The 27434-nt window shown below is 44.7% G+C and overlaps 1 protein-coding gene across 1 annotated transcript; it reads right to left on the bottom strand.

Annotated features, from left to right (window-relative positions):
- Positions 1 to 316: 316 nt before the first annotated feature.
- ABRAXAS2 (abraxas 2, BRISC complex subunit) lies at positions 317 to 26382 on the bottom strand. The gene is made up of 9 exons (XM_090278701.1): positions 26236 to 26382; positions 22093 to 22183; positions 16988 to 17024; positions 14830 to 14896; positions 7593 to 7783; positions 6640 to 6759; positions 5810 to 5894; positions 3992 to 4106; positions 317 to 1475 (listed from the first exon to the last, which is right to left on the bottom strand). The coding sequence occupies exons 1-9, from the start codon at positions 26380 to 26382 to the stop codon at positions 1009 to 1011; spliced, it is 1320 nt and encodes a 439-aa protein (XP_090134827.1). The 3' UTR covers positions 317 to 1008.
- Between the last annotated feature and the right edge of the window lie 1052 nt (positions 26383 to 27434).

Raw genomic sequence — 27434 nt, forward strand, 5'->3', positions numbered from 1 at the left:
GCAGCTTAAAAAAAAAGTATGGTTATTCAAATTTAAAATGAGTCTTTATTCACCAAGATTCTTAAACAGTTGATTAAATGTCTTTCCTCCACAAATAAAATTAACACTAGGATTTGTCAGAAGATCTAAATGAGTTACATCCCTTATGTATGAACTCGGCTGAATCCACTGCGTCTGGAGTCTGCTCATCCGAGAACTCACGCCGGGAACATGGCCCCTGCTGGGACCCACTGCTGCGTGGCCTGCACTTAGGACTCCAGAACAGAGACTGTGCGTGTGGCTAGGGCGACACCACAGTCACTGTAACTCCACAAAAGAAAAATAAGTAATTTATTTTATGACACGCTTATTTGGATGGTTACTTACTGGTAATTAGTATTTCTACATGTGTTTAAAGGCAACCATTTTAAGTGACGATACATATCAGGCCAGTAGAACGAAGTTAAAACAAAGCCTCCTCTTCTGATCTCACAAAGTCATGCAGACAAGAGCAGCTACATCCGATGTGTCCCCATCAGGCTCCGTGGAATTATCAAGATTTCTTTTCTGGCAAAGATGAATTTGGCTCATCAGAGAAAGAAGGGTCTTTGAAGGCTGCTGCTACTCAGTTCCCTTTGAAAAAGTAAATTTCAAGGCATGATAGTGCAAGAGGTAAGGTTTGATTTACAGAACATTTATAGACCAGTTGTGCTTAGGCTCTAATTACCGATTTGTTTTAAAGAACAGAAACTACGCTGATAAGTTTCTCTTTGCCTACATTTACCAGGACATCCATGAATCGCACCAGAGTTAGGACAATTTGATTATCTTAATGATTCTGTGGTGACACCTGACGCGGTGTGTGCAGGTGGGGCCTGCGCAGGTGAGGCCCCTGCCAGTTCTGTGCCCAGGCCTCTTGGGGGCCCAGGGGTCTGAGAAAGCAGTTCTCCCTCCAGATTAAGTCCTCAGAAAACTCTCTCCATAAGTGATTAAGAAAACAGCGCTAAGTGAAGAGTTCCTTTTGTTTCGTTAAATCTGGGACGTCTGAGTGTTCCTGGAGCCCCCGTCGGGATGTGTCACAGGCCGAGAATCCCGCGCATGTGAGCATTCGCTATTAGAGGGCTCCGTGGGGTCAATCAAATTCTCATAATCACTGTCGTCTGACCCCTCCGCACTGTCTCCAGCTGCTCTTTGGGAAGGAGGGTCTGCTCCAGCCCCAGCGTACTTCAGTCCGGCACTGCTGGGGGCATAATTGGAGGAGCCCACGGCCTGGGGTCGAGGCATAAAGACACTCGTTTCCATGCACGAGTGGCTCAAAGTACTGTCCTGATTGTTTGGGTGAAAATCAGAGTATGGGGGCGGGGGATCAGAGGCCTCTGCGTCCGCCAGTGTACTTCTACCTTCAGCTGCAAGCCCCGCAGAGGGCGTCCGAGCGCTGAGCGCCGGCTCCAGACTCTCGGACGGCATCTGTCTGCTTGTCATCACCTGCTGCAACCCTGGGTGGAAAGAGGAAGAGAACTGTAACACAGACTGTAGTTCCCCAGCTGTGCATCTCAATGCCTTGAACAGCCAAGCCTGAATGTTCTGGAAAACAGCAACAAAGCAGAGACGCTGATCATTCCTACTGTTTTACATTTGCACAATACTCCATAGTTTACAAAAGACTTCCCTGTGCATTAATTCATTTAAGCTTCAAACCATCAATAACGCCATCATTACTGATGTTACTGTTTCCATTACGCAGACAAAAAACTGGAGCACAGAAGGGTGCGTGGCTTCACGAAGGCAACAGCTGGAAGGGGGTCTGCTACTCCAAGTGCAGGTCCTTTAACCCCGGCTCCTATTCCCCCACCTGCCGCTGACTGCGACAAGGCTGTGCAGACAGAGCAGGAGAACAGTTCTGACCCCCCTGGGCAGGCACTTGAATGTGAGTGTTTTCCTTGACGAACCTCGCATCAAAAAGCACTTCTTTACAACTATCTGTCACTACACACACACACGCCTCTTTCTCCTTACAAGGTGAAGAGCCTTCTGTTAGGTGGCCGCCAGTTTCCCAGGTACTGGGCCATAATTTTACCCCATTTCTTATGAACGCTCTGAAAGTCCCACATCTGAGTCTGCAGTCTGCAAGCTTTTTAAAGTGTATTTTTAAAAAGATTTTATTTATTTATTTATTTAGAGAGAAGGGAGGGGAGGAAGAAAGAGAGGGAATGAAACATCGACTGGTTGCCTCTCAAATGTGCCCCAACTGCAGACAGATCCCGCATCCCCAGCCTGTGCACTGACCAGGATTTGAACCAGCAACCTTTAGCTCTCCGGGACAATGCCCAACCAACCAAGCCACACCAATCAAGGCTAAAGTACATTTTTAATATTATAAAAATGATACCTACTTTTACAAAATTTAGAAAAGAACAAAGAAAAATTGCCCACAATTCTATCACCCAGATAACACTTAGAATTTTGGTGAAACGATAACAACATTGGGGTTAAAAACATAAACTTTAGGTGCCAGGCCCCCCACTTATTTCCTGGACTCCACTTTTCTCATCCAGCCTGTGCATTTTGAATATATATATTTTAAACATAGCTAAGATCATGTTTACACCACATTATATCCTAGGGTTTTTGCTAAGGATCATGTACTCATTAAAAATTCACTTCATGTGGCTCAGTGGATTGAGCGTCGGCCTGCGAGTCAAGTGTCGCTGGTTCGATTCCCAGTCAGGGCACATGACTAGGCTGCACGTCAGGTCCCCAGTTGGGGGCGTGAGTGAGAGGCAACCACACAGTGATGTTTCTCTCCCTCTCTTTCTCCTTTCCCCTCTCTCTAAAAATAAATAAACAAATTAATTTTTAAAAAATTCACTTCAATGGCTGTACAATATTCCACAACATAGATACACCAAAATTTATTCAACTATACTACTGTTGTTTATTTAACTATTTTAATAGGTTGTTTTCAAGATTTTAGAATTATAAAGTTTTGATTAACATTCTTGTGCATAAATTCCTGTCTGCATTTCAGATTATTTCTAGAAAACTATGATAGCAGAAATGAATCAGTTACCACTTACTTAGAAATATAAATTACAGTTTAATTGGTTTGCAAATATCCTTTTTTTTTTTTAAGATTTTATTTCTTTTTAGAGAGGGGAAAGGAGGGGGAGAGAGAGGGAGAGAAGCGTTGATGTGAGAGAGAAACATCAATCGGTTGCCTCTCCATGCACCCCGTCTGGGCCAAACATGCAACCCAGGCATGTGCCCTGACTGGGAAGCACACCAGTGACCTTTTGCTTTGCGGACGATGCTCAACCACCGAGCCACACCAGCCAGGGTGGTCTGCAAATATCCTTATTAAATTAGAAATGGTTAGCTACACCCTTCTCTCCTTTACACTTGATATTATTTGCCATACATTTTATAAGTTTTACTTGCACATGTTACGTCTGGTGACATTATAGCAAACATCTCTGTTACCACGCTGGGAGTCCTGGGCCTACTTCTCATTCAACCAGCTGGTCCTTTAGCTTCATGATACCCACCATCCACAGCTACCAATAAACAGACATTTAAAGGCTTTGTTGCGCCCCTGCCTATGACCCAAATATAAAGGTAAAAGAATTTTCAGGGGTGACTTTAAATGGCTGCAGTGAACCCAGGATGCAGCGCCTGCTGGGCGGGCCAGGGCTCCGTGGGGAGCAAGGTCATACCCCCTGAACACGGATCCCGGTAGTCAGCGCAGGCACCAGTCTGCACCAATCACTACTCAGGACTCACTCTAACATGCTTCAGCCCTTCTACCTTGGGTTGTCTTCCTTGCCCCGTCCCAGAGGTTGAGAAGGGTGCCACGGAAAACGTCACTTCCCTTCCGAAAAAACCTGAAGGATGAGGACGCCTGCTCCCACACAGCCCAACTCGGGGCCTGATGAGTGTAGAAGGATTATACAATGTGATGTTTAAAACCAGACGCGCCCCCGACACTGAATGGTAAAATTAAGAGGAAACTCACTTCTTTCTTGTTCCTTTTCAGTTTTCCTCTGAGTTATTTGTCTTCTTAATTTGTTCACTTCTGTTCGGTAAGATTCAACTACGAGTTCACTCTTTTCTACGTCTGCACACACTGCCTGAGGGAAGAGGAGGACAGGAACAATGAGCTGAAACCCACACATGAGGCATTCTGTAAATACAGCACTCATTAAAGCCAAGGAGGGCCCTGGGTGCTTTACCCAGCCCCCAAACAGATGTCAGGTCCCATTAAGGTCCAGGAGGCCAGCATTCTTCTTACTCACAGGCACGCTACTTAGCTTATACATTCTTGAAAAATAAGGGTAAGCTGGGAAAGATACACATTTTTCCTGGATTCTTCATTTTCATTGAGATGAAAAGCAAAGGTTTAATACCGGTCCCGTGTACAAAGGACAAAAGAAGGATAAGCCAGGAATTAGATGCTTTCAACTTTCATTTATAACCAACAATCACAGGTCAGATGACACAAAAAATGACTTAACAGAAAATATTTATAATTAGGGAGAGTTGAAAAAGAAAGTAAGTTTCGCAGTCAAGATTTAATGAAAGGCCCTGGCTTGGTTGATTAGAGCATCATTCCCAGTACACCAAGGCTGCAGGTTTGATCCCCAGTCAGGGCACATACAAGAGTCAACCAGTGATGCATAACTAAGTGGGACAATAATTCGATGTTTCCTTCTCTCTCTCTCCCCTTTCCTCTCTCTCTAAAATTAATTTAAAATATTTTTTTAAGATTTGATGAAAGATAATTATTGAGCTTGCATCCATGTGCCAGCACACGCTATGTGACACTGGTGTTCTGTGAGCGGGCCTCATGCGGCTGGCGACGAGATGTGGAGCAGCAGCTCTGCAGCCCGCGGGACGGCGCCGAGAGTCTAAGACAAGCACGGCCACAAATCCAGGACGACGAGCCGGCTTTCGCTGCTCGTCCCTGCCATAGCAGAAACACCAGAAACTGCCAGAAAGTGGGCCAGTCACCAGTGACCCAGTATAAAGTTCCCTGTACTGCTAGGTGTCCTGTGACCCTACTTTGGAACCCCGACACTGGAAACGGCCTGCTGGACGCGTTCTGCTTTTGCCCCAGGCTGAACTCAGTCTGCTTTCCCCTTCCTCACTGGCGGCCTTCACTCCTCACTCTACTCCTGGGGCCTTCTCCCCAGGGAGGCCTTCTCCGGGCCTGGGAGGGCTTCTTCAGCTCCACCTCCTCCGTCTTTGTCCTCAAAGCCTCTTTTGTTCTTTGGGTTTCAGAGAAAACTACTCCTAAGACACACCAGGGTGAGGAAGAGAATGTGGGAAAGCACTGTTGGCACCTAGCTGGGTATTCCGCCTGTAGCAGCAGTTCCACAGACACTTGTCGCACGAACGACTGGGAGTGAACAGGCCCCACTGTGACCCTCCCGGGCAATGGAGGCACAGGGGCCATGCGAGTGAGTGAGGGGGGGGGGGCGGGCTGCTCTGAGTGTGGGGGAGTCTCTGCTGGGTGCACCGCGGACAGGAGCACTGTCCTAGGCAATCCTGCTTTAACTGGGACACGTTTTCCTAGCAACAACACTGCTGTCAACGGGTCAGTCCTGACAACAGTAGTATCACTACTGTAGACTCCTGAGGGTCTGCTGCAGGCCCGTGAGGGAGACAGGCTCCTGCGGGCCCGGCCGGACACATCTGATGCTACTGGGGGAAAGGACCTTCTGGCTGGTGGACATGATTCACCTCTCAGTTGGGAGATCATTAAAAATTAAAGTAGAATTAAAAGCATTTGGGCAATACAAATAAGACAAAAACGAGGAAATAAATCAGTTACCTGCACTTTCTCCTGGAGTGCATTATAAACCTGATAAATCGCCCTGATGTCTTTCATTACTCCGTCCTTGTCAAAGAAGTCAGTACTGGAATAGAGACAGAAAAAGGACATCACAGAGGTCATTACAACTGCTAAGAACCTGAAAGGGGTTTTCCTATCACTTCTACCCTCACCTAGTACCTAAATGCTGCACCTACAAAGTGATATTGTATCAGCAATAATGTCCGCACTACTAGAATTGTAAAAGAGAAATTAAAAATAACCCATGTGACTCAGACAATTTAAAAAAATAATAAAAAGCTATCCATTTTTTAGTGACCATAGTTAGCTTTCAGGGTCTCAGAAATACACGTATTCTAATCAAACTTTAATATTAATTATTCTTTTTTAATTGTGGCAAATGATAAAAAAAAAAAAAGTAATAGTAAAAATAAACTATCTTGCCCTGGCTGGTGTGGCTCAGTGGATTGAGCGCTGGCCTGCGAACCAAAGGGTTACCGGTTCGATTTCCGGTCAGAGCACATGTCTGGGTTGTGGGCCAGGTCCCTGGCTGGGGGCACGTGAGAGGCAACCACACACTAATGTTCCTCTCCCTCTCCTTCTCCCTCCCTTATGCTCTCTCTAAAAATAAATAAATAAAATCTTCTTAAAAAAAAGTGAACTAACTTTTCAGTAAGAATAAAATTTTGATATATAGTGGTGAGGGTAGAGAATTACCTCGCTGCATTTTTCAATTTCAAGCATATCAAACTTGATCTCACACCTGTCCGTCAGCCTTTTAAGTCTTAACAAAAGAAAAGAAAGAACTTTCATTTTACCTTTCCACTTACCCGTGCTCTTTAATAACTTTGGCGTAACTCTGAGAAGTATTTGGCACTGAGGACACTTTATACTCCTGCTGGCTGGTGGTGCCTAGGTTGGGAATAGCCAAGGAAACCCTCTGATTGTACCTGTGGGCGGGTTTGAGAGGGGTCCCGTTAGCATTTCTGCTCTGATTAAAGAACGGGTCGGGGCAACGGGAGTCCAGGTCTCTGCGCTGGGGAACTACAAGAAGGTCTCAGCAAGCACCTGCTTCCAGACCACCCACGGATGCACAACTTGGGGGTTTCTGTCCTTCCCTGAAAGTGGAAACTTGTCTGTAAACCCCTTGAGGGCAGAGGTCATTCTTATACATCTTCCGTGTCCCCACAGGGACCGCCGGGATGCTGAGGAGGTTGTAAATGCTCAAGAAATATGACTCATATATTAATGTAACCAAGCAAATGGCTATGTAACAATTAATAATTATTTTCACTGACGTCAAGTTAATGTATTCTACTACAAGTGAATTTCCAGAGAGAAACCATTCCGTTGTTTCCAGCAGGCACAGTGATCATAGGATCTTTTCTTTTACCAAGTTCGCAATGCAGAACCCCCATTAACCAGTAGGTGGATCAATTTTACAATTCTGTCTTCACAATCTATGCTTTAAAATTACAATCAGAGTTCCAGAGTGATAAAACTATAGTTCTATATAATGGATTACAGAGAAGCAAGTGATGATTTCCAACTGTTTATCCTTATAAAAATTTATATGTCACTAACATCTTGCTGATGCTTCTTGATTCAAAAACAATTGTAATTTATACAACTAACAGAAAAGCATCTCTAACTACAAAGAAAACTAGCTCAAAGAGTTACAAAAGCTTTTTAGAGATGCTATAAAATGCACATTTTCAAGGTCATAAATCTCAATGACTTGCGCCAACACCTTTCCCGTTGGTAGGCGGCCTGCTCCCCTTACCTCCGATTTGGTCTAAAGAGGACGTATTCTAAAGCGTGAGTGGAGTTGTTGGCGGTGGAGATGAAGCTGAAGAGAAGGAAGACGAGGTCGGGTGCCCCGAGGACACGCGTGAGCTGCTTGTGCAGGACCTGCTCTCTGTAGGACATCTGCTGCTGCGTGTTTCGCCGGAACCGGTACCACCCGATAACTTTCTGCCACAGAAGCAGAAGAAGAAAAGTTTTTAAAGTTGCACAAAACCTTACAAATTGAGTTCTGAGTGTATCCACACAGACACCTGTACACCAGCGTTCCTAGGTCTCTGTGCGATTGCGCAAAATGGAAAACAGCCCCATTGCCCCTCAATCAGGCAAACAAACCGGGGTACAGCCAACACGTTGGACACCTACTCAACAATAAAAACAAACTACTGATACACACAGAACAGATGAATTCCAAAATAATTATGCTGAGTGGAAGACGCCAGAACCAGAAAAAAATCTATGCTATAGGATTCTATTCATGTAAAATTCTAGAAAATGAAAACAACTTTAGTGACATATAGCAGATGCAGATCAGTGGCTGACTGGGGTGGGGTTGGGGTGTGGGAAGGAGGGATCAGAAAAGGGCCCAAGGAGACTTTGCAGCGATGGACATGGTCATTAACTTATGGTGATGATGGTTTCATAGGTGTATATACACATCAAAACTTATCAAAGGGTACAAGGTAGGTACGCACTGCTTATTTTATGGCAATTATTCCCCAATACAATGACAAACTGACAGAGTTTAGTTTTGTCAATTCTAACTATAGGTTAACTAAGCTGGTTAAGTGAATTAAACTAACATGCTCTCGGCAAGAATAGTTCTCCTAACGTGATCGGCTGGACATCTGAAGGAAGGATGACCTACAAGACATCCAGGAGCTGGCCAGCCTGTTCCTGGGCCCCAGCAAACCTGCATGTTCACAGCCGCTATGGGGAGAGCCAGGAATCTGAATTTAAGATAAGTCCCTCAAATTCTTGTGCACACTAAAGTTTGAAAATCTCTGTTGTAGAGACAATTAATTCTTTATTAGAAGAATAATCCTCATATAGCTTTTCTTCGAAATAAACTCAAGTGAAAAATCATGTTTTAAGATGTAAAAGTAGTTTAAAATTGTGTCATATTAAGACTAACAGTTTTGGCACATTCATGTAAGAAGGAAGTGAACCAACTTTTGCTGAGTCCCTGTGGCAGGGGCCCCCGCTAACGATGTCACAAATACTTTCATTTATATCATAACAACTCTGGGAGGTGAGTAACATTTTCTCCACTGAGTTCACATCACTTCAAGCAACTACAGGGAAGAAGCAGTGCCTCCCCTCAAGTAGTGCTACTGAGCAGAAAGCATGACTTTTATATTCAAGCAACTAATTCTGACAGTCTTTAAATAAAAAGGAAACCTAAACGTTTCTGACAGCATACAAGGTCTGTCTGGGAAAAGGCCAACCATTGTCAATATAACAAGGACGGTTTGTGTCACACTGATGGAACCTGGCAGCCAAGAAGGGTGGACTGGAATGCACATGTGTGAACAATGACGCCTTCACTGTACTAGTCGGTAGGATTGGTAGACACCGTTGAGTGAGCATGTGTATTGTGTGGCTGTCATATTCAAAATGACTGAGTGAGTAGAGCAAGGAAACTGCATCAGATTTTGCATTAAGCTGGAACATTCCTCTGTGGAAACTATCCAGGTAATTCAGAAGGACGCAGCTGTGGGCAACTGGTGATCGGCAGTGTCATCATGACAACATGCCAGCTCATGCATCACTTCTCATGCAGAGTTTTTTGACAAAACATCAAATCGCCTGGGTGACTCAGCCCCTTTGGGTCCCTTACAACCTGCAACTTCTGGCTTTTCCCAAAACTAAAATTGCCTTTGAAAGGGAAGAGATTTCAGATCATTGATGACATTCAGGCAAATATGACGGAGCAGCTGAAGGTGACTGGGAGAACTGTGTGAGGTCCCAAGGTGCCTGCTTTGATGGGGACTGAGGTGTCACTGTCCTATGTACAATGTTTCTTGTATTTGGTGCCTTCTCCAATAAATGCTCTGTTTTTCATATTACATGGCTAGGTACCTTCTCAACAGACCTCATATAGCTTATAAAAGAGATGTTTTGTCCTAAGTCACAGAGCTAACGAGTAAGAGCCAAGGCCTGGAACACGTCTTTTTCCACTGCACAACATTAACTTCAAAATTCCATGTTAGTCACACGATGGTGGTCACAAAAAAGTGAAAAGTACTTTTCCTTTAATAAAAGGGGGTAAGAAAAACTATCGCCTGGCTAGTGCTGTCGGTATCTAAGAACATGATATACTGGCCTCAGAGTCTCAGGACTCTGCATTTAACGGTGGAGTGGGCGCCTGGGCGGGGCTGGGCGTGTCTCATATTCCCCAACACCCCAGCGAAGACGGAGAGCTGGACACCTTGGCTGTTCCCATAAAGTTCTTGCTGATGAAAGACTCTTGCAAGCGGCTACTGGATGAGTATGCGCTTCACTTATGCTGCTTCCAATTGGTTTTATTCCATTCGTATTTTCTGAGAAGTGGGAGCCTTATAAATTTATTTTGGATATCAACTGACAGTAATCAACTTACTCATTTGATATTTGCTAAAAAGGATGCCCCCCCTCATTCTGCCCAATGAAAGACAACATGCCAAATTAATTCACACTGGTACATCTGAGTCTGCCTTTTCCATGATGAAAAATGATGGATATCTTTCCCTAAAACCTTAACTCTGCTGAAATTTCACAATTTTCCACAGAGATGCTCCTCCCGACTCTCTATGCTCGACATGTGCTTACATTTTCTGGAGCCAAAGCAATTATCCCCAGGACTGAGCCTTGTCATCTTCAGGTTGCGTTCTTTTTGGCCTTAGGACGATATTAAGACAGAAATTATGTTTATCATTATCTCTTTCAGAGCAGATGTTTCCAGAGGCCGTAAACCCTCCTCTCACTTGCTTTTTTGACTTTAGCCTCAAATCTGGGGCTTTTGGAAACATGATAAACTAAATATGGATTCAGCCAGAGTAGTAATTCAGCATGTGACCACCCTGCACTGACTGGGGGGTTTTCATATCAAAAACATTAGTCTCTATCTTAAGCAAAACATATTTTTTAAAAATGTTTAGCAATGTTGTAGAGTTTGTATATTTGAGAGCCACACTTTTTTAATAAACAATTTCTTTTTTTTTTTTTATATATACTCAATACTTGTGACAAAATTCTGTACTAGCTTCTGTTTTCTAATGGATAATCCTAGGACTCAGAGAACTTTTTAAATTACTGTGTATTTATTTTATATGACTTTAACTTATTAAATTTTTGTTCAAGTCTTAAATTTTTTCAATTAAATATTAGATCTGAAGCCTGCCTAGCAGAGGTAATTTTTTAGACGTTCCCATCATCATTTTCTTAAAAAGTGGATAGTAATTAAAATATTTTCTCTATGTCAGGCACTGTTTAAATTACACGTGTGTTTTTAAGTCTAACATTTCAAATGTACCCATTTAGGTAGCACAATAACCCTTGTGAGGTGAAGATACAATTTTGTGCCTTTTCTGGGGGTTCAAAATCCAAACTAGAATTAACTATAATGCTTTTCAGTCATCTAAATATTACACAATATCTTTGCCTTTATGGTAGAAATTTGGACTTAAAAAAAAATTCTTAAAGAGTTTATATTATGTATAAGATACCACAGAAAATGCAACGAAATATAAATTATAGTTCTTGCCCTTAACAAATACCATGAAAAATAAAACATCTGTTTTAGCCCTGGCTGGTGTGGCTCAGTGGATTGAGCACTGGACTGCCAACCAAAAGGTCGCCGGTTTGATTCCCAGTCAGGGCACAGACCTGGGCCAGGTCTCCAGTTGCAGGCATGTGAGAGGCGGCTGGTTGATGTTCCTCTCTCACACATCGATGTCTCTCTCTCTCTCTCTCTCTCCTTTCTCCCCCCCTTCTCCTCTCTCTAAAAGTAAATAAAGTATTTTTAAAAGAAAACATTTGTTTCAGCACAAGTTCTAGAAAAGTAAGACCGCAGATGAACTTTTAATTTTTTTGAGAATCTTGGTTTTAGGAAAAGCAAACTTAACTCCACAAAACAACCTAAGGTTGGTCTAATGTGTCTCAAAACAGCAAATCCAATTTAAAAACTCAAGTCAATTTGGAAATATGTGTATATCCACTACTAAAAAAACCTACGTAGTAGTTTACATAGCAAAGTAATTTAAAATTTTTTTCTTTTCTTAAAATTTTTCCATTACAGTTGACATTCAATATTATATTGGTTTTAGATGTACAACCTAGTGGTTAGACATTTACATAACTTATGTGGTGATCCCCGAGTATCGATCTATTTTCAGTTATAAAATACATTAAAAAAAAAACATCAAATAAAGTCTTCCTTCATCAGCAGCCCTTCCCCAAAGTGACTACTCTTAGGTTTGGTTGGGCTCCTTCCACATCTTTTTCTGTACGTTTGAACACTCATTCTGCCTTGCTTTAAAGAGGCCCAAACTATATTGCCTCCTTTTTCATTTAACATTAACTTGGAGGCCTCTCTGTGTCATTACATGAGAAGCTGCCTCCTTTTTAGTGGCTGCTGTATAACCCACGGTTTGCAGGTGCAATGTTACGGCCGGATGAGTACCAGACGGGAAACAGAGGCAGGGCCATCCCCATGGCAATCCAGCCGAGAACGTAACACAGGAGGCTAGAAGCCCAGGAAGACGAGTCCCACCCGCTGGCCCAGCAGTCCTGAGCTGCCGGGCATTCTGAACAAGACAAGTAAGCTGTGATCGTGCAGGAGGGGGAGCCCCTTAAAGTCTGTGTGTGTCGTCTCCACGAGCTGGGAAAAGGGGAAGCTTGAGACCGTGTACACATGTTCATCCCAAGGCCTACAAGGGGAGGGGGACACAGTGCCCAAGGAAAAGCCGCTAAAACAACTTTGGTTAACTGCCTGCCTCCCGTCACGTATGCGAAATGAACAAATAGTCCGGAGCGAGATAAGGATTCGGGCTAACAGACCCCCACCCATGCCTACGTTTGGGTTGCCACGTCTCCCCAGGGAAGTGGGCGCCATCTTTAACTCCCTCACCCCCATCCCACCAGCTACGCAAGTCCTGCGAACAAAGGCCTCTCTTCTCCCGGCCCTCTGGCCACGCTGGGGCACGCTGGCCAGCCCGCCTTCGGCCACCCCTGCTTTGGCTCTGCACTCGCCAATAACTCGCGTGCATGCTCACAGGCTCGCTGCTCTAATTCCTTACTGTGCGGGCGGGAAGGACCGGGGTTTCTGCGGTAACGCCAACGTAACTCACTTAACCACTCCCTACTCGTGGGCATTTAGATCGCTTTCAAAATTCTATTAACCAAAGATGCAACAAACATCCTTGTACGCTGCATCAAGAGGCCAGACTGCGGGGTCAAGTCTTGGCTCCACAGTGACCTTCAGCAAGTCACTTAACCTGTTGCCTCAGCTGTAAAATGGGGTGAGAATGACAGCAATTCACCTCACAGGGCTGTTGCCAGTATAAAACATGTCACCACCTGGAAAGGGCTCCGAACGTGGCCTGGCACAGGTAAGGGGGTGAGGAACGCCAGCTTTTCATATCTCTGTGCCCAGGTGCTATTATTTACTTGGGCCAGATTCTCAGAGGTGACACTGCATGTTTAAAATTCTGTTCCTGCAACACTCTCCTCCTAAATGTCTGTATCAACTTACGTTCCCACCAGTCCGGCTCCCCCGCTTCCCACAGCCTTGCCAACCCTGGGTATCACGACCCTTTCACGCTCTGCCAATCTGATGGGCAAAACATAGTGTCTCGTTGCTGCAATTTGCGTTTCCTGATAGAAGTTCAACATCTTTTCGTTTATTTCCAGCCACTGTGGATTTCTTTTTTCTTTTTGTGAATTTCCTTCTGATAATCTTTATTCATTTTTTTCACTTTTAAGTTTCATTTGTTAAAAATAAACTTCCTGGAACCTTTTTAAAAAACTTATTGATTTTAGAGATGGGAGGGAGAGAGGGAGAAAGGTAGAGAGAAAAACATTAATTTGTTGGTCCACTTATTGATTTATTCACTGGTTGATACTTGTGACCGGGGATCAAACCCTCAACCTTCGCAGGTAGTGATGAGGCTCTAACAGACCGGGCGCTCTCCCCCTGGCCAGGGCTGTTCCTGCGACTTTTAATACACAGTGAGTGCTATAGAAAGCTGCGCTCCAATGAGAATTTTCATGGAACAAGCTTTAGCTTCAGAAAGTATAATAAAGGTTCGTCGTCTAAAAGATGAAAGTAGAAGGAACGAGGAGGTCAGGCGGGGACTGAGAGAGGAAGGGCCGGCTGCAAGAGGTTCCGGCACGCAGGCTCTCGGTCGCGTCACTGAACACGGGGGCTGGACCAGGACGCCTGCGGCGGCTCTCACTCCCGGTCCCAGTGGGCAGGCGACCGGGTGAGGCTCTGCGGGCGCTGGGTGGCCCAGAGCTCGTTAGCACTCGCAAAGCCTTGGGTCCTTTCTTCCGGCCTCTCTCTGACACTCCCCATTCTTCCTCTCACCTCACCTTCTCTTTTCTTCCCCCGCGACACTGACAGCGGTGCTGCGACTGGGCCGGTCACCAACACCGCGCTACTCCGACTCCTGACGCCCTTCTTCAGACACGGAGGGATCAAGTCCACGGGTAATGTTTCAAAAGCTTTTTTTGTTGTTGTTGGGGGGGGGTAGTAATATGTGCTTCTAAACTAAGGCATTCTGTTTTCTGTTTGATAAGCTGAACGCGTCCATTGGTACTTTCTCACTCAAGGGATGGTTTAATAACCAATCTACTTTTCATTTATATACCAAGGTAAAAATTATAAAATGAATGCACATGTATTAAATATTTACAAAATTATTTTTTAATTACAAAGTAGAAAGACAAAACCACCCAGATTCAGGCTATTGTTTATTTTCAGATTATAGTTCATTTTGTCTTCTGATTTTTACATATTGGAATCACACTATAAATACCTAAACTTTTTCCTACTGATACATTGTAAACATTGTCTCACACCTGTAACTTACCTTTATAATTTACTGAAGGTAACAGAACTCTCAGATATGGACATCTAGTTGCATTGTTAATTTACGTTCCTTTCTGGTCATAAGCTCTGGGTGCTGAGATAAAGAGTGATTTCCAAATCAGAATGGGCAGCAGATGTAACATACCTTTCTCCGGTCTTTAAGAATCCTGTCCAAACTCTCTTCGTTAACTTTGCTTGCATAGTCATAAAAACTGGTTTTTTAAGAGAAAAAAAAAAGTATTAAAATCACATGACAGCACAGTGACATGGATATGCTTAGCTACATGCGTCTACAGGTCAACTAGTCCAATTCTATCTTGGTAATAAAGACAGAATCGTAGTCAATAGGTAAACAAAGAGAGATCAATCTAAATGTTTTACTGACAGGAGGTACCTTTTGTATCAAAGAATACTTGAGACTGTTACATTCAAGGGGTATTACTTCTACATGTAGAGGGTGTTGATAGCAACTAATTATAAAATATGTGGTTTCAAAGGGCTGTGCCATCTTTTCCTTGTTTCTGTGTATTAATTTCTTATATATCTAAAAAAAGAACGCAGGACCTCTTTTCTGAGCAATGGAGAAGGGACATTAAGTACTTTTGAATGCTTAACCAGAAACTTAGCTGCATGCTTTCTCCCGCTATTCATTTCATTCTTGCCTCAACGCTGGGAGGTATTAGTTTAGCCCAAGTCAACAAGTTTTATTCCCATTTTTATCAAGACAGACACTGAAGCTCAGTGACTTAACCTAAATCATAAGAAAGCTGGTAGCCGGAAGAGCCGGGATAGTGAGGCTAGACCTGGCTGGCTGCACACCGAACGCACGTAGCCCAGAAACGGGCCCACCTGACAATGTCCCGTGCTGAGCAGTGCAGACACGGCGTGTGTGGGCTGCAGGAATGCCGCCCTCCCTCCCCTCCTGCCACCGCAACCCGAGGCCTTATAAGGCAGGAAGCACTGAGCTGGGCGTCAGGAGCTCCCAGCCTGAGCCCAGCTCTGCTTCTCACTGCATGTCACTCCACCTCTCTGCCCTCCATGTCCCTTCTGCAAACCAGTCTGGAGTAGGCAGAGGACTCCTAAGGCTTCTTTCAGCTCTCAGAATTATGAGCCTATGAATAAACTGAGTTAAATTCTCGCTCTGGTATGGCACTGCTGACAGTATTTTAAGGAATTTCTCAGAAGGGCAGGCAGGGCACACCTAGCAAAGCTCTGGATAGTCAGGGCCCCACTGTCGCCTTCACGGACCAGACAGAGGCACTGAGTGGACCGGGGCCTGAATCATTTCATTTGCTCCGAGGTCCTTCTCAGGGGAACTGCCCGTTGGTCACCTTGCTTCCTGCCCCTCTCTGAGTTACTGTGTAAGTCTAGAGCAGATGAGCTCCTGGGCTCCTCTGAGGCCGCAGCTGCAAGCAGCCACCTTGAATGAAGACCAGACTCCGAGGGACTGAGGGTAGGGGGACGTGCGTAGGGGACCCAAACGATTCAAGGCCCCAGCGGCCCCTGGTGCAAGGGGGCTGGTGTCTGGGCCCACTGCGCCGGGAGCGGGGTCGGGAGCACACAGCAGGACAGCCAGGGGCAAGGAGCTGGCGGGTGTTTAAAGAAGGAAGCGTTGCCAGGAACAGTGAATGGAACAGTGTGAGCAGCACTGCCAGGAAGGCGGAAGAACAGGGCCTTGGGGAACGTCACAGAACAGAGATAACACCGCCATACCGCCACAGGCAGAAGGGTGTGGAGCTCAGAAAGGAGGCAGAGGCTGGGGAGGGGGTGGCTTGGGGAGCAGAAGTCCAGCGTGTCTCTGTCATGGGCTATCTCCCTTCTGAATGGCTCTCCTCCCATTTTGTTCTCTTTCTGTCCTTTAGTTGGTCACAATATGCGACTGGTGTATATTAACTTAAACAAACACGAAAAGAAAGTTTTATGTTCTCTTCGGTTACATTTTAAAGTGGAATACTGAACATTTTTTATTCCTGCTAAAACACCCTTAAATTATTTGACTTTTATGGGATCCTGATTACCTTCCCTCTCTATGGTTGAAGAGCTCTTGCTCGGGAGGCTGGTGGGAAGCTTCCATTCTAAACTGTTGAGAACTAGACTAGTAAGAAGGATACAAGATTCATCCCTTCCCTTTTCCGAACCTGACACAGAGCCACACACATTTGTCACTCAATAAATAAGTGAATCTGGATGCCCTCAGTTAGACTTGTGACTCTAGCAATAATCAGCTACAGGCAAGAATTCAGTCGTTTTTAATCCATTCATCTTTTAGTAAGCTAAAAGCTACAAAGAAGGGTGTGGCTTACCTAAAAAGTTTTGAACAAGGCTGATGGTTATGGATTTCTGTAACGAGAAAGAGAAAATACATATTAGTTAATCATGTATAAAATACAGGCAACAAAAAAATAGCCCAGACTTTTTGTCTCTCTCCGTTTTGGCCCAAATCTCAGACAATAAAAAAGATAGTTTTCTTCTTCCAAATAGGCACTGTGTGTGCACCATGAAGCGCTGTATCTTCACGACATTTCAGCGCAGGGACAAGTCAGAGCCAGCAGACTGGGGAACAGCACTGTTCTCTCACGTGCGCCCGCAAGCTTTTGTTCTGGAGCACGCAGCTCCAGGACGCCCTTCTCCCATCTTGCCGGTTAGAGCAGGGAGGGAAAATGTCACCACTGACTGGAAGCATTTCAGGAAGGCGGATAAAAGCCCTGAGGACAGCCTGGGGAGAGGGCCTTAGGCACCCTGCCATCAATACCTTACTCACAAGGGAGACAACAAGGAAAACAGGCCAGGTGTTTTGAAGGGGAAGGGAGGAAACTCTGGAAGTCTATTAACCCTTTCAAAGATGGCCAGCATCAAGGGAAACTGTTATTTATAAGGCAGATCAGAAAAGACTGCTGTGATTAACCAGAACAATTTCTTCAAACTCATCAGGGGGCTCAGGGTCTGGTTTGCTTTATAAGACCACGAGACTAATTAGCCACTCAGTTCTATTGGTAACGTTCTCCTGGACAGCGACTCATTACCTGCTGTTTAAAATGTCACAGCCCAGAGTTACAGGCTGCAATTTTAACTCAATTAAAATGAAACCACAACCCTAAAAGACGTGGGGCTGTAACCTCCAGACTGCTGTGACTGCACAGATACAATGTTTCCACAGGAAAAAAAAGTTTATTTGCCCAGGAGGCTCTTAGCATAGTGATACAAATAAGGAAACCTCATCTACAATAGAAACATGCCCTTCTTCCATCACCAAAACGCTACTGTATACCTTCCTAAGCTATTCCAGAAATACTTTTCGCAAAGTAATTAAAATGTGAAACATCTGTAGCAAAAAAAAAAAAAAAAAAAAAGACATTATCTAGACTTCAGGGAAAAGGAAAAAACTCATCTTCTACTTGACAGGAAAGAATACTTTAAGAAAATCCCTAGAGTAAACGCTGAACTCTGAATACACCCTGTCATCGGTCCGCCCCTGCAGACGTCCTCCATGATTTACAACCCGGATTAGAAGCACACTGAAGATATGCTCTAGATATCACGTGGCATTTCCTCAAGAAGTTGAAGCGTTCTCCTATAGATGTTTTGCAGTCCAGGGTGACGGTCTCTCCAAGATGACAATGCTGCAGATCGGGATGAAGTCAGGGGCACATGAGCTGACAGGTGGACCTTCGGCAGGGCAGCCTCGCCAGGGACCCAAGGCTTTCCCACGTCCCCAGAGCACGTCTACGCCGTGGCCTCCCCGTCACGTGCGTATGGCGTCCCTGCACACACGTCCTTACAAGTCCCCACTGGGAGGTGCTGCTGTTCTTGCTCATCTTCCTGTCTCTGCTCCTGCTTTCCTTCCCCCTGCATTCTGTCAAATAACTGCCACCATATTAGCTCAGTAACTACAGAAACGCCTGCTGTCTGGGATGGCTCTGCTTCAAGCGAGTTAGCACAGCTTTCTAAACGAGTATATATTCAAAACAAGACAAAGACACTTTGCGTTCAAAATGTGATATTCTATAATAAGTCCCCCTTATTGCATAGAGTCAAATAAAGATGTCTGTGCATGGAACGACACACTTCAACAAATAATATATTTGGCCCATTTATTTTATTTAAAACATCTTATTCTGGAGGTTAAGCTATGCCAGAAAATTTCTTCACACTTTCTTTATGGACATATTCACGGCACTTTGCTTAGTGTCTGGTCTTTCAATCCAGGCTTTCCAGAGTCCCTGGACTTATTTATTTAGTTAGTTATAAAGTATAGTTGACAGACAGTATTGTATTAGTTTCAGGTTTACAACACACTGATTCAACATTTATATACCTTATAAAGTGACCACCACAGTAAGGCTAGTCACCATCTGTCACGGAACAGTAACTATGATATGAACGACTATATTCCTGATGCTGTAGATGACATCTCCATGACTTCTTTTGTAACTGGAAGTTTGTACGTCTTGATCCCCTCCCCTTCTCTGCCCCTCACCCTCCTCCTCTCTGGCAACTACCAGGTGTTCTCTGTAGCGAATCGGTTTTTTCAGATTCCACATATAAGTGAGTGCACATGGTTTTGTCTTTCTCTGTCCGACTTTTCGCTTTGCTTGATACTTTCTAGGCCCATCAACGCTGTCGCAAGGGGCACGATTTCATTCTTTCTACGCATAATGTTCCGTGTGTGCCGCACCTTCATCCTCTTGCCCATCGGCGGGCGTGGGCGGCCTCCAGATCCTGGCTACTGGAAACAGTGCCGCACCGAACACGGGCACGCGTGTGTCCTTCCGGCCTGACATTTCTGTTTTCTGTGGATGTACACCCAGAAGTGGAATGGCTGTTTTATACAGCAATTCTGCTCTACGTTTTTAAAGACCCTTGGTGCTCGCTGCACTAAGACACATTCCAACCAACAGCGCACACAGGTTCTCCTTTCTCCACATCCCAGCCAACCCTGGTTCTTGGTTGTCTTGTTGGTAACAGCCGTCCCGACAGGTGTGAGGTGGTATCTTTCTGGTTTTGATGTGCATTTTCCTGATAATTAGTGACGCTGAGCATCTTTTCTTGTGTCTGTCAGCCATTTGTATGTCTTCTTTAGAGAAATGTGTATTCAGATCCTCTGCCCATTTTTAAACTGGATTGTTTGTTTTTTGATGTTGAATTGTTATGAGTTCCTTACATATTTTGGATATTAACCCCTATTGGCTATATCATTAGCAAATATCTTCTCTTTACTCAAAGTAGGTTGCCTTTCCATTTTGTTGGAGATTTTCTTCCCGGTTAAAAACTTCTTAGTTTAATGGAATCCCATTTGTTGATTTTTTTTTCTTTCGCTGTCCTTGCCCAAGGAGACATATCCCAAAGGATACTGCCAAGCATGATATCAAAGAGTTTACTGTCTGCATTTTCTTCTAAGAGTTTTATGGTTTCACGTGTTGCATTTAAGTCTTTTAACTTATAATACGTACTTATTTTTAAAAGAAAAAGATAAGAATACATTTAAGATAATTCTAGTAAACACTTTGTCCGTGAGATCCATAATCATTTCAAATAATAAGTTGAAGGTAGATAATAAAATAAAGGTTGTACAGTAAAAGGTGTTTGTCATGGTGCTGTGTTACCTGGGACTCTATTGACTGGTGCTCCTCCATTTCTATAACATATGCAAACGAGTATTTACTGCAAGAACTAGAAGATTTATGAATCAAAGAATCACTATGTTATGCTGTAGAATTTGAATTACTTTACCAGCATACTTCTTTAAAAATACACAGCTACAATATTCATGAGAAATGCTATTTCTGTGACCATGCCAGATAAGAGCTCCTTCTTGCATGCTTTGCTGTCAGCTAACCACATCAGGCATTTTAACCCTCACCTAGCAAATTAATATTGAAAACCCAAGTGCAGACACTAAATAATTACACAGATGTCCACCGAAACCAAATTCTCCACTTCAGGATTTTAAAGAATTAAGCAAAACAGAAAAACAGAAGCAAACCCTCACTGAGAGAATAGCTGTACCGTACGTACCAAGTCTCTATTTCCCAAGTCGATCCTGTGGTAGTGGGTTTTATCGTTCGGGTCCTTTAGGAGAGAGTCCAGTCTCTTCTTTCCCCCCAATCCTGACCCTACCTGACCCTCGCCCTGGCCTCCCAATCCATGTCCTAGAAGGCTATCAGAACAGGCTCGAAATTGGTCACATAGCTGAACCACCTGTCTTCACACAAACTGTCTGGGTCTCAGAAACAGGCCAGACCCCTTGTATGTTTCACGCACTCCTTGCCATGTTCCTCTGAATGTACCACCCTGGCCCTGGGTTCACCTCCTTCATGATGGTTCTACTGATTTCACCCACTAGCAGCCGCCGCCACCCCAATTTACGGGATTTCCTTTGCCCCTTCTTTACAGCGCTGCGCACCTCGCACTGCCCGGCACTTCTGCACACTTGTTCTCTCCCCCCGCACCCCTGGGAGGCAGGAATGTATCTGGATAGTCCTCTCGCTGCCTGGCATGTGGGCTGTATAAGTGAATAGAATGTCCCTTGCTTTTTCTGATCATCAGAATATGCTGCCTGGTGATACACTTGACGTACAGCTGAAAGGACCGCGACTCTTATTTATAAAAAGACTGACCCAACAGAGGAAGTGCATTTATAAATACTCTTTCATCTTCCCCAAGAGTCTTCCCTAAACTGACTGTCTGACTTCATCCCCAAAAGGCTGTAGAGATTTAGCAAGTATCTTACGTAAACAAGCGTGAACACCTTTGCCCGACTCCTCTGGAGAAGACGTGCATAACGTGTCCTTTCACTGCAGCAGCAGGAGACGCTGGCAATGGGGACAGCCTAACTTACAAACCCGAGGTTGACAGTGGCTTTGAAGAGACTACTCAGTGCAACAGCACACAGAAATTCCATCAGGCAGATCAGCAGCGGGTAAGAGACCGCTTTATAGAATACCCAAACCCACAGCTATGCCCTGCACACTTACGCTGACTTCTGAGGACACTGCATAACACTGAGCATATTGGTGCAAACCACTGGCATTTTAGTGGTTTCCTATGTGTTTTGTCATCTTTTAGGTTAAAATCAGTTAAAGACTAAAGGACAAACAAACAGTATATATATATATATATATATATATATATATATATATATATATATAAAGAGAACCATGGCTGGTGTGGCTCAGAGGACTGAGCACCAGCCTGCGAACCAAAGGGTCACTGGTTCGATTCCCAGTCAGGGCACAGGACTGGGTTGTGGGCCAGATCCCCAGTGGGAGGGGGTGCAAGAGGCAACCATATGTTGATGCTTCTCTCCCTCTCCTTCTCCCTCCCTTCCCCGCTCTCTAAACATAAATAAATAAAATCTTAAAAAAAAAAAAAAAATGAACAGGTATTTCTAAGTCCACTATGAACTTACCAATGACTTGCAGGAACTCCGTGTTGCTGATCTGTGAGTCACTGATGCTAACGGTCTCCTCTTGTCTCACCTCTCCCAGCAAAAATCCCTCCTAAAAGTGACAGAAGGAAATAGGTGCAGACGAAAAATACAGATGATTTCTACTGGAATTGGGAGGAATTTAGGACACAATTTTAACAATACAGCAGTCCCTCTCTATATCGCGGTTCACTTATTGCAGCCTCACTGTATCGCGGGATTTTTAAAAATAAATTTAATTATTTATCGCGGATTTTTCGCTATATCGTGGGATTTTGCGGTACTGTATACGTATGTTGTTAAAGTTACATAGATTTAAGGGTGCAGAATAAATGTAAGATTCCTATGTTGAGGGGGTGTCTAGAACGTAATACCTGCAATAAGTGAGGGAATGCTGTAATACAAATAAGTTTGGCATGCAAACTACCATTCTATAAACAGACAAGTAAGACAAAAGCAATCTGAGACACATCTATTAACTGCATTGCTTGAAAAAAGGATCCCATACAAGAGGAAATATTATTTTAATTCCTTCAAGTCTTCCCTGCTTGTTTGTTTTGAAGTAAAACGAGCAGAGTGAATTCATCACCTAAATCTTACTAAGTAGAATAACCAATGTCAAAAAAGCGTGGGAAGCAGAAATATTCCAAGCTTGTTTTTTTAAATCAGCATACAATTTACATCATTGTATTAGAAACACTGCTAATAATAAACGGATAAAGAAGTTAACACAATGCACAACTAAGTGCTCTTGTATAGGCTGGCATGGAAATTAAGATCTCAGCATATAACCTCTCACTCATATAAAAAGTGTTTCTTTAATAACGTAGAGACTGGTTTCTTTACCCCTTTGGAGAGCATATACCACCATCATCAATTCTGGATTACTCAGCATATAACCTGCTACTGGAGTACTTGCTGTCATGTTCAGCACAAGCAGTGGGAGAACACAGACCCCAAATGTCAAAATAACTTCCCTGTACAGACAGGCCGGGCTGGAACCTCCCGCCCCAGGTCCCCGCGTGGCTTACGCCTTCCATTCTTTAGGCTCTTTACCCGGACGGCACCATATCACAGGCCTTCCCTGGCTAATGGGCCGAAAAGAGTGTCTGCCTGACGCTCTGTCCCCTTGGCTCTGCGTCCTTTTCCTCCGTCATCTTCTGTCTGCCGTATCACGTGTTTATATGAATAAACGCCCGTTCCCCACTAACATATAAGTTTCATGAGAGCAGGGACTTTGTGCTTCTTTATTGTTCTATCTCAGCACCTAGCCCGGTGCTTAACAGCTAGTAAGTGCTCAGTAAATACTGGCTGAATAAATGTATTGAAGTAATGCCCTGACTATATACCTTTCTATGTTCTAGGCTGATCCTTCAAATCAATTAAAGAAGTTTCCTAGTTCAAGAACATCCCCCCCCTTGGAAGCGAGAATCTGTGGGAGTAAGAAGGGACAGACAGGTGCTTTATAGCATGACTTTGTATTGGATTAGGGGAGTAGAGTGTCCTTAAATCCCAAACTACCGTGTATAGGGCATTTTTTAAATTTGAGATATAAAGACTTCTCCCTAAAAAAATTATCTCAGACGTGAAGGAGTGATCATGACTACTAGTTTGAGAAACACTGACTAAAAAAGCGTCTTTTATTTTATAAAGTCTTTCAGTTATGAGTTTTCACTACAGAAGAGAAACCTTGTAACAGGTAAAGTAGAAAAAAATAAAAATTTCTACAGAATTTTAGACCTTTAAGAACACACCTACAGATTCCTAGTGTTCCCGTGTAGAGTTCCCAGATTTAGCAAACAAAAATACAAGGCAGCCCTGGCTGGTGTGGCTCAGTGGACTGAGCACCTGCTTGCAAACCAACGGGTCACTGGTTCGATTCCCAGCCAGGTCCCTGGTTGGGGGCATGTGAGAGGCAACCACACACTGATGTTTCTCTCCCTCTCTTTCTCTCTCTAAAAATAAGTAAATAAATAATTTTTTAAAAAAATACAAGACACCCAGTTAAATAAGAATTTCAGACAAATAATTTTTTTAGTATAAGTATATCCCAAATATTACATACAAATGATTTGTTATTTATCTGAAATTCTATATTTTATCTGGCAACTCTACCACCATTCCCATTTTGAGAAACTCAGCAGTGACGTCAAGACATTCTAAAGCCTAGTATAAAATAAATACTTATTTATCTGCTGGTCTGGGATTATCTGAGCCAGTGTTACTTTATAGCATACGTGGGCAAACTGTAGAGTGTGGGCAGAAACCAGCCTAATGCCTGTTACTGTATAACCCAAATGCCAAGAGTGAAATTCTAGACTTTTAAATGGTTGAAAAAAAGTAAAATAGGAATAGTTCATGATGTGAAAATTATATGAAACTCAAATTTCAGTGCCCATAAATGAAGGTTATTGGAAACGGTCACACTAGTTTATGTATTGTCTACGGCTGCTTTTGCCCTACAACAGCAGAGTTGAATAGTTGTTACAGAGGTCACGTGGTTCCAAAAGCCTCAAATATTTACTCTGTGGCCCCCTGCAGAAAAAGCTGGTTAACCTTAACTAATTTCTTGCCTGGATGAAACAAGAATGTACTACAAAAGTGAATTCTTGGTTCTTCAGCTTTGAAATACACGAAGTTGAAATGACTTTATTCCACATATATAACAGTGGCAAGGCGAATATAAACAGGTGTGGTCCTATCCAGTACAGTGCCAACTACTGGCACTGATGAAAATGTCCGTGAAGTCTAGTCACCATACTTGGCAGTGCAGATATTAAAGAGATGTCTCTTGAATAAAATTAATAACAATCCAGGTAACAGGACCATCTCACTTCCCTTTGTAGAAAAACTTACCCACTTTTCAACAGGTAGCTGCTTGTTCTTACAATAATTTTCTCCTACACATAAACTGTGACAGTATTACACAATCCAAAAATCAGAGGTTAAGAAGCCTCATTTCAACAATATTTAACACCACGGACACTAGGAGTATCACGCACCACCCATATACGGAACTGCGTTACGTTATTAAGTACCCAGTTGCGGTATCAGAGGCCTGAGCGGCCTCTGGAAAAACCCGCGTTGTGCATAGTCTTCCCTTCAACCTCTGCCATTGGCACTGAGGAGACGGAAGGTCCATTAATTCAATGTCATCTAATTTCCTAATGGAATTGCCTCTCTGTAAGTCTTTATTAATGGAAGCTAAGATTGCTGACATCAAAGCAAATCCAGTCCCCTCTGCACTGTAGCATTTTGCTTTGTAATGACAAGCACACCCAAAAAACCCACACTTATTGCGTGAATTTGAATAATTCACTCAGTATCATTTAAAACAATCCCCCAACTTGGTGGGCAAATTAAACACTTCCTTACAGATGAAACTGATCTAGTGTCACAAAGAATCGCCACTCAGAGGCCAGTGACACTAGGACAACCCGTAAAATAAAGACACTGAAGCGGACAGGCTCCGCTCGCTCTGTGGTCCCCAAAGCCAGCGCGTTTCCGATCGCTCACGCGTAGGCCTGTCACTTCCCCATTTCACTGCGACTTAGTTCCGTGGCCTTAGAACATCCGCCAAGGAACTAACCAAGCAACTTCAGGGTAAGCAGCCCCTGCTCCTGACACCCCTGTCTACATTCTCCGTTTTCCATCGAGGAGAAGAAAACACACGAGCATATGTAACAGGTATGAATGGTGACAGCCATGGTTCCCCTACTCGCGCCCCGCGACACCCTGTGAGACGAGCGGGCGCGCTGGGTGCCTGGGCTCCTTCCCGACCCCGGGTCCCCTCCCAAGTCCAGGCGCCTGACACTCAGGGAGGGGCAGGCGCTCCGATTCCACCAGGCGACGTCTGACACTGCCGGCGGCCGGCCGGGCCAGCTCTGCTAAGCCGGAGACCGCTGTCCCGGGACGGTCAGGCGGCGGAAGGCACCGAGCGAGGGGGCCCGTCCCGGGGGAGAAGGAGTCCCGGGCAGCAGGAGCTCGCCAGGGGCGGCAGCAGCCCGGGTCACCAGCTTCTCGGGCCGGCCCGGGAGCCAGGGGTACGAGCCGTGACTGGTCCGGGCTTAGCCCGCGACAGAGGATGGAGGCCCCAGCGGCCACGGCGGGGGTCCCAGCACCTACGTGGTCGGCGTTGCTGTTGGCGCTGTGGAAACACACAGCGCTGAAGGTGTAGCCCGAAATGGAAGCCGCCATGATGGAAGTCTCCAACTCCCCCATCATGCCCCGCGGAGGGCACGGACTCTTCCGGCCGGCATCGCCCCGTGGCATCCTGGGAAATGAAGTCTTAGGCAGTCGAGACCGCCAGGAGCGCTGAGCGCACGTGGGCTGAGAAGCGCGGGTTTACGTGCTCAGGGCGATTCCCGCATCGTGTCCACCCGTGGGTCTCGCGCCCGGCACACCCCGGACATTGCCTTTTTTCTGTATGGCCCTAGATAGTTGCGCGAATCGATTTTTATTTTTGCAAATAAAATTATTAGGGTTAAAGTCTGTTAGAAATAGTAAACACCGAAACCAAGGAAGCTGAGATGCAAGATTTATTAAGAGGAACCTGCCGGACTGTCTCAAAGGAGAGAACAGCAGCGGGCGTACAGGCTGACAAGGTTTTAAAGGGAGGGATGGAGAATGACTGGAACAGGGTATCGGGGCGCCTAGCGATTGGTTGGGTCTGGGGGTAACGGCGCGAACAATGGTTTGAGTCTGGGTAACGGCGGGCACAATGGTGGGAACAACGAGGTACTCGGTGTTTTGTTGGGTATGTTGCTGGGGAGAAGAATAGAATAAGGGAGTAAAAAATTTTCTACCCCCTACTGGTGTTTTCGTATTTGGTTGGCCCTTTCTACTTTTTCTGAGGACTGGGGTCGGTAAGGGATATGGAGATGCCATTTTATTCCTAGATAGTTAACTAGGGCCTGGGTAATATGCGAAATAGAGGCCGGGCCATTGTCCGATTGAAGGGATGAGGGAAGGCCAAAGCGTGGAATGATGTGGTCTGTGAGAATTGAGTCTACTGTAGAGGCATCCTCTTTTCTTGTGGGGAAGGCCTCAGTCCATCCTGAGAATGTGTCTACGAGGGTGAGGACAAACCTGTATCCCTTGTGGGGAGGCATATGGGTGAAATCGATTTGCCAGTCCTGACCTGGAATACTGCCCCTTGCTTGGTGTGTAGGAAAGGATTTGGGGTGGAGTCCCCCTTGTGGTGAGCAGGGGGTACAGATGGAACAGGCAGAGGTGATGCGCTTTAGGTCTGTTGATAGAGAGGGGCAGGAGAGGAAAGAAGAGAGATATAGGTGGAGGGGGCGATGCCCTACATGAAAGGCGTG

Source organism: Furipterus horrens, unplaced genomic scaffold (assembly GCF_987537825.1).
Source record: "Furipterus horrens unplaced genomic scaffold, mFurHor1.1.pri manual_scaffold_5, whole genome shotgun sequence".
NCBI classification, from domain to species: domain Eukaryota; kingdom Metazoa; phylum Chordata; class Mammalia; order Chiroptera; family Furipteridae; genus Furipterus; species Furipterus horrens.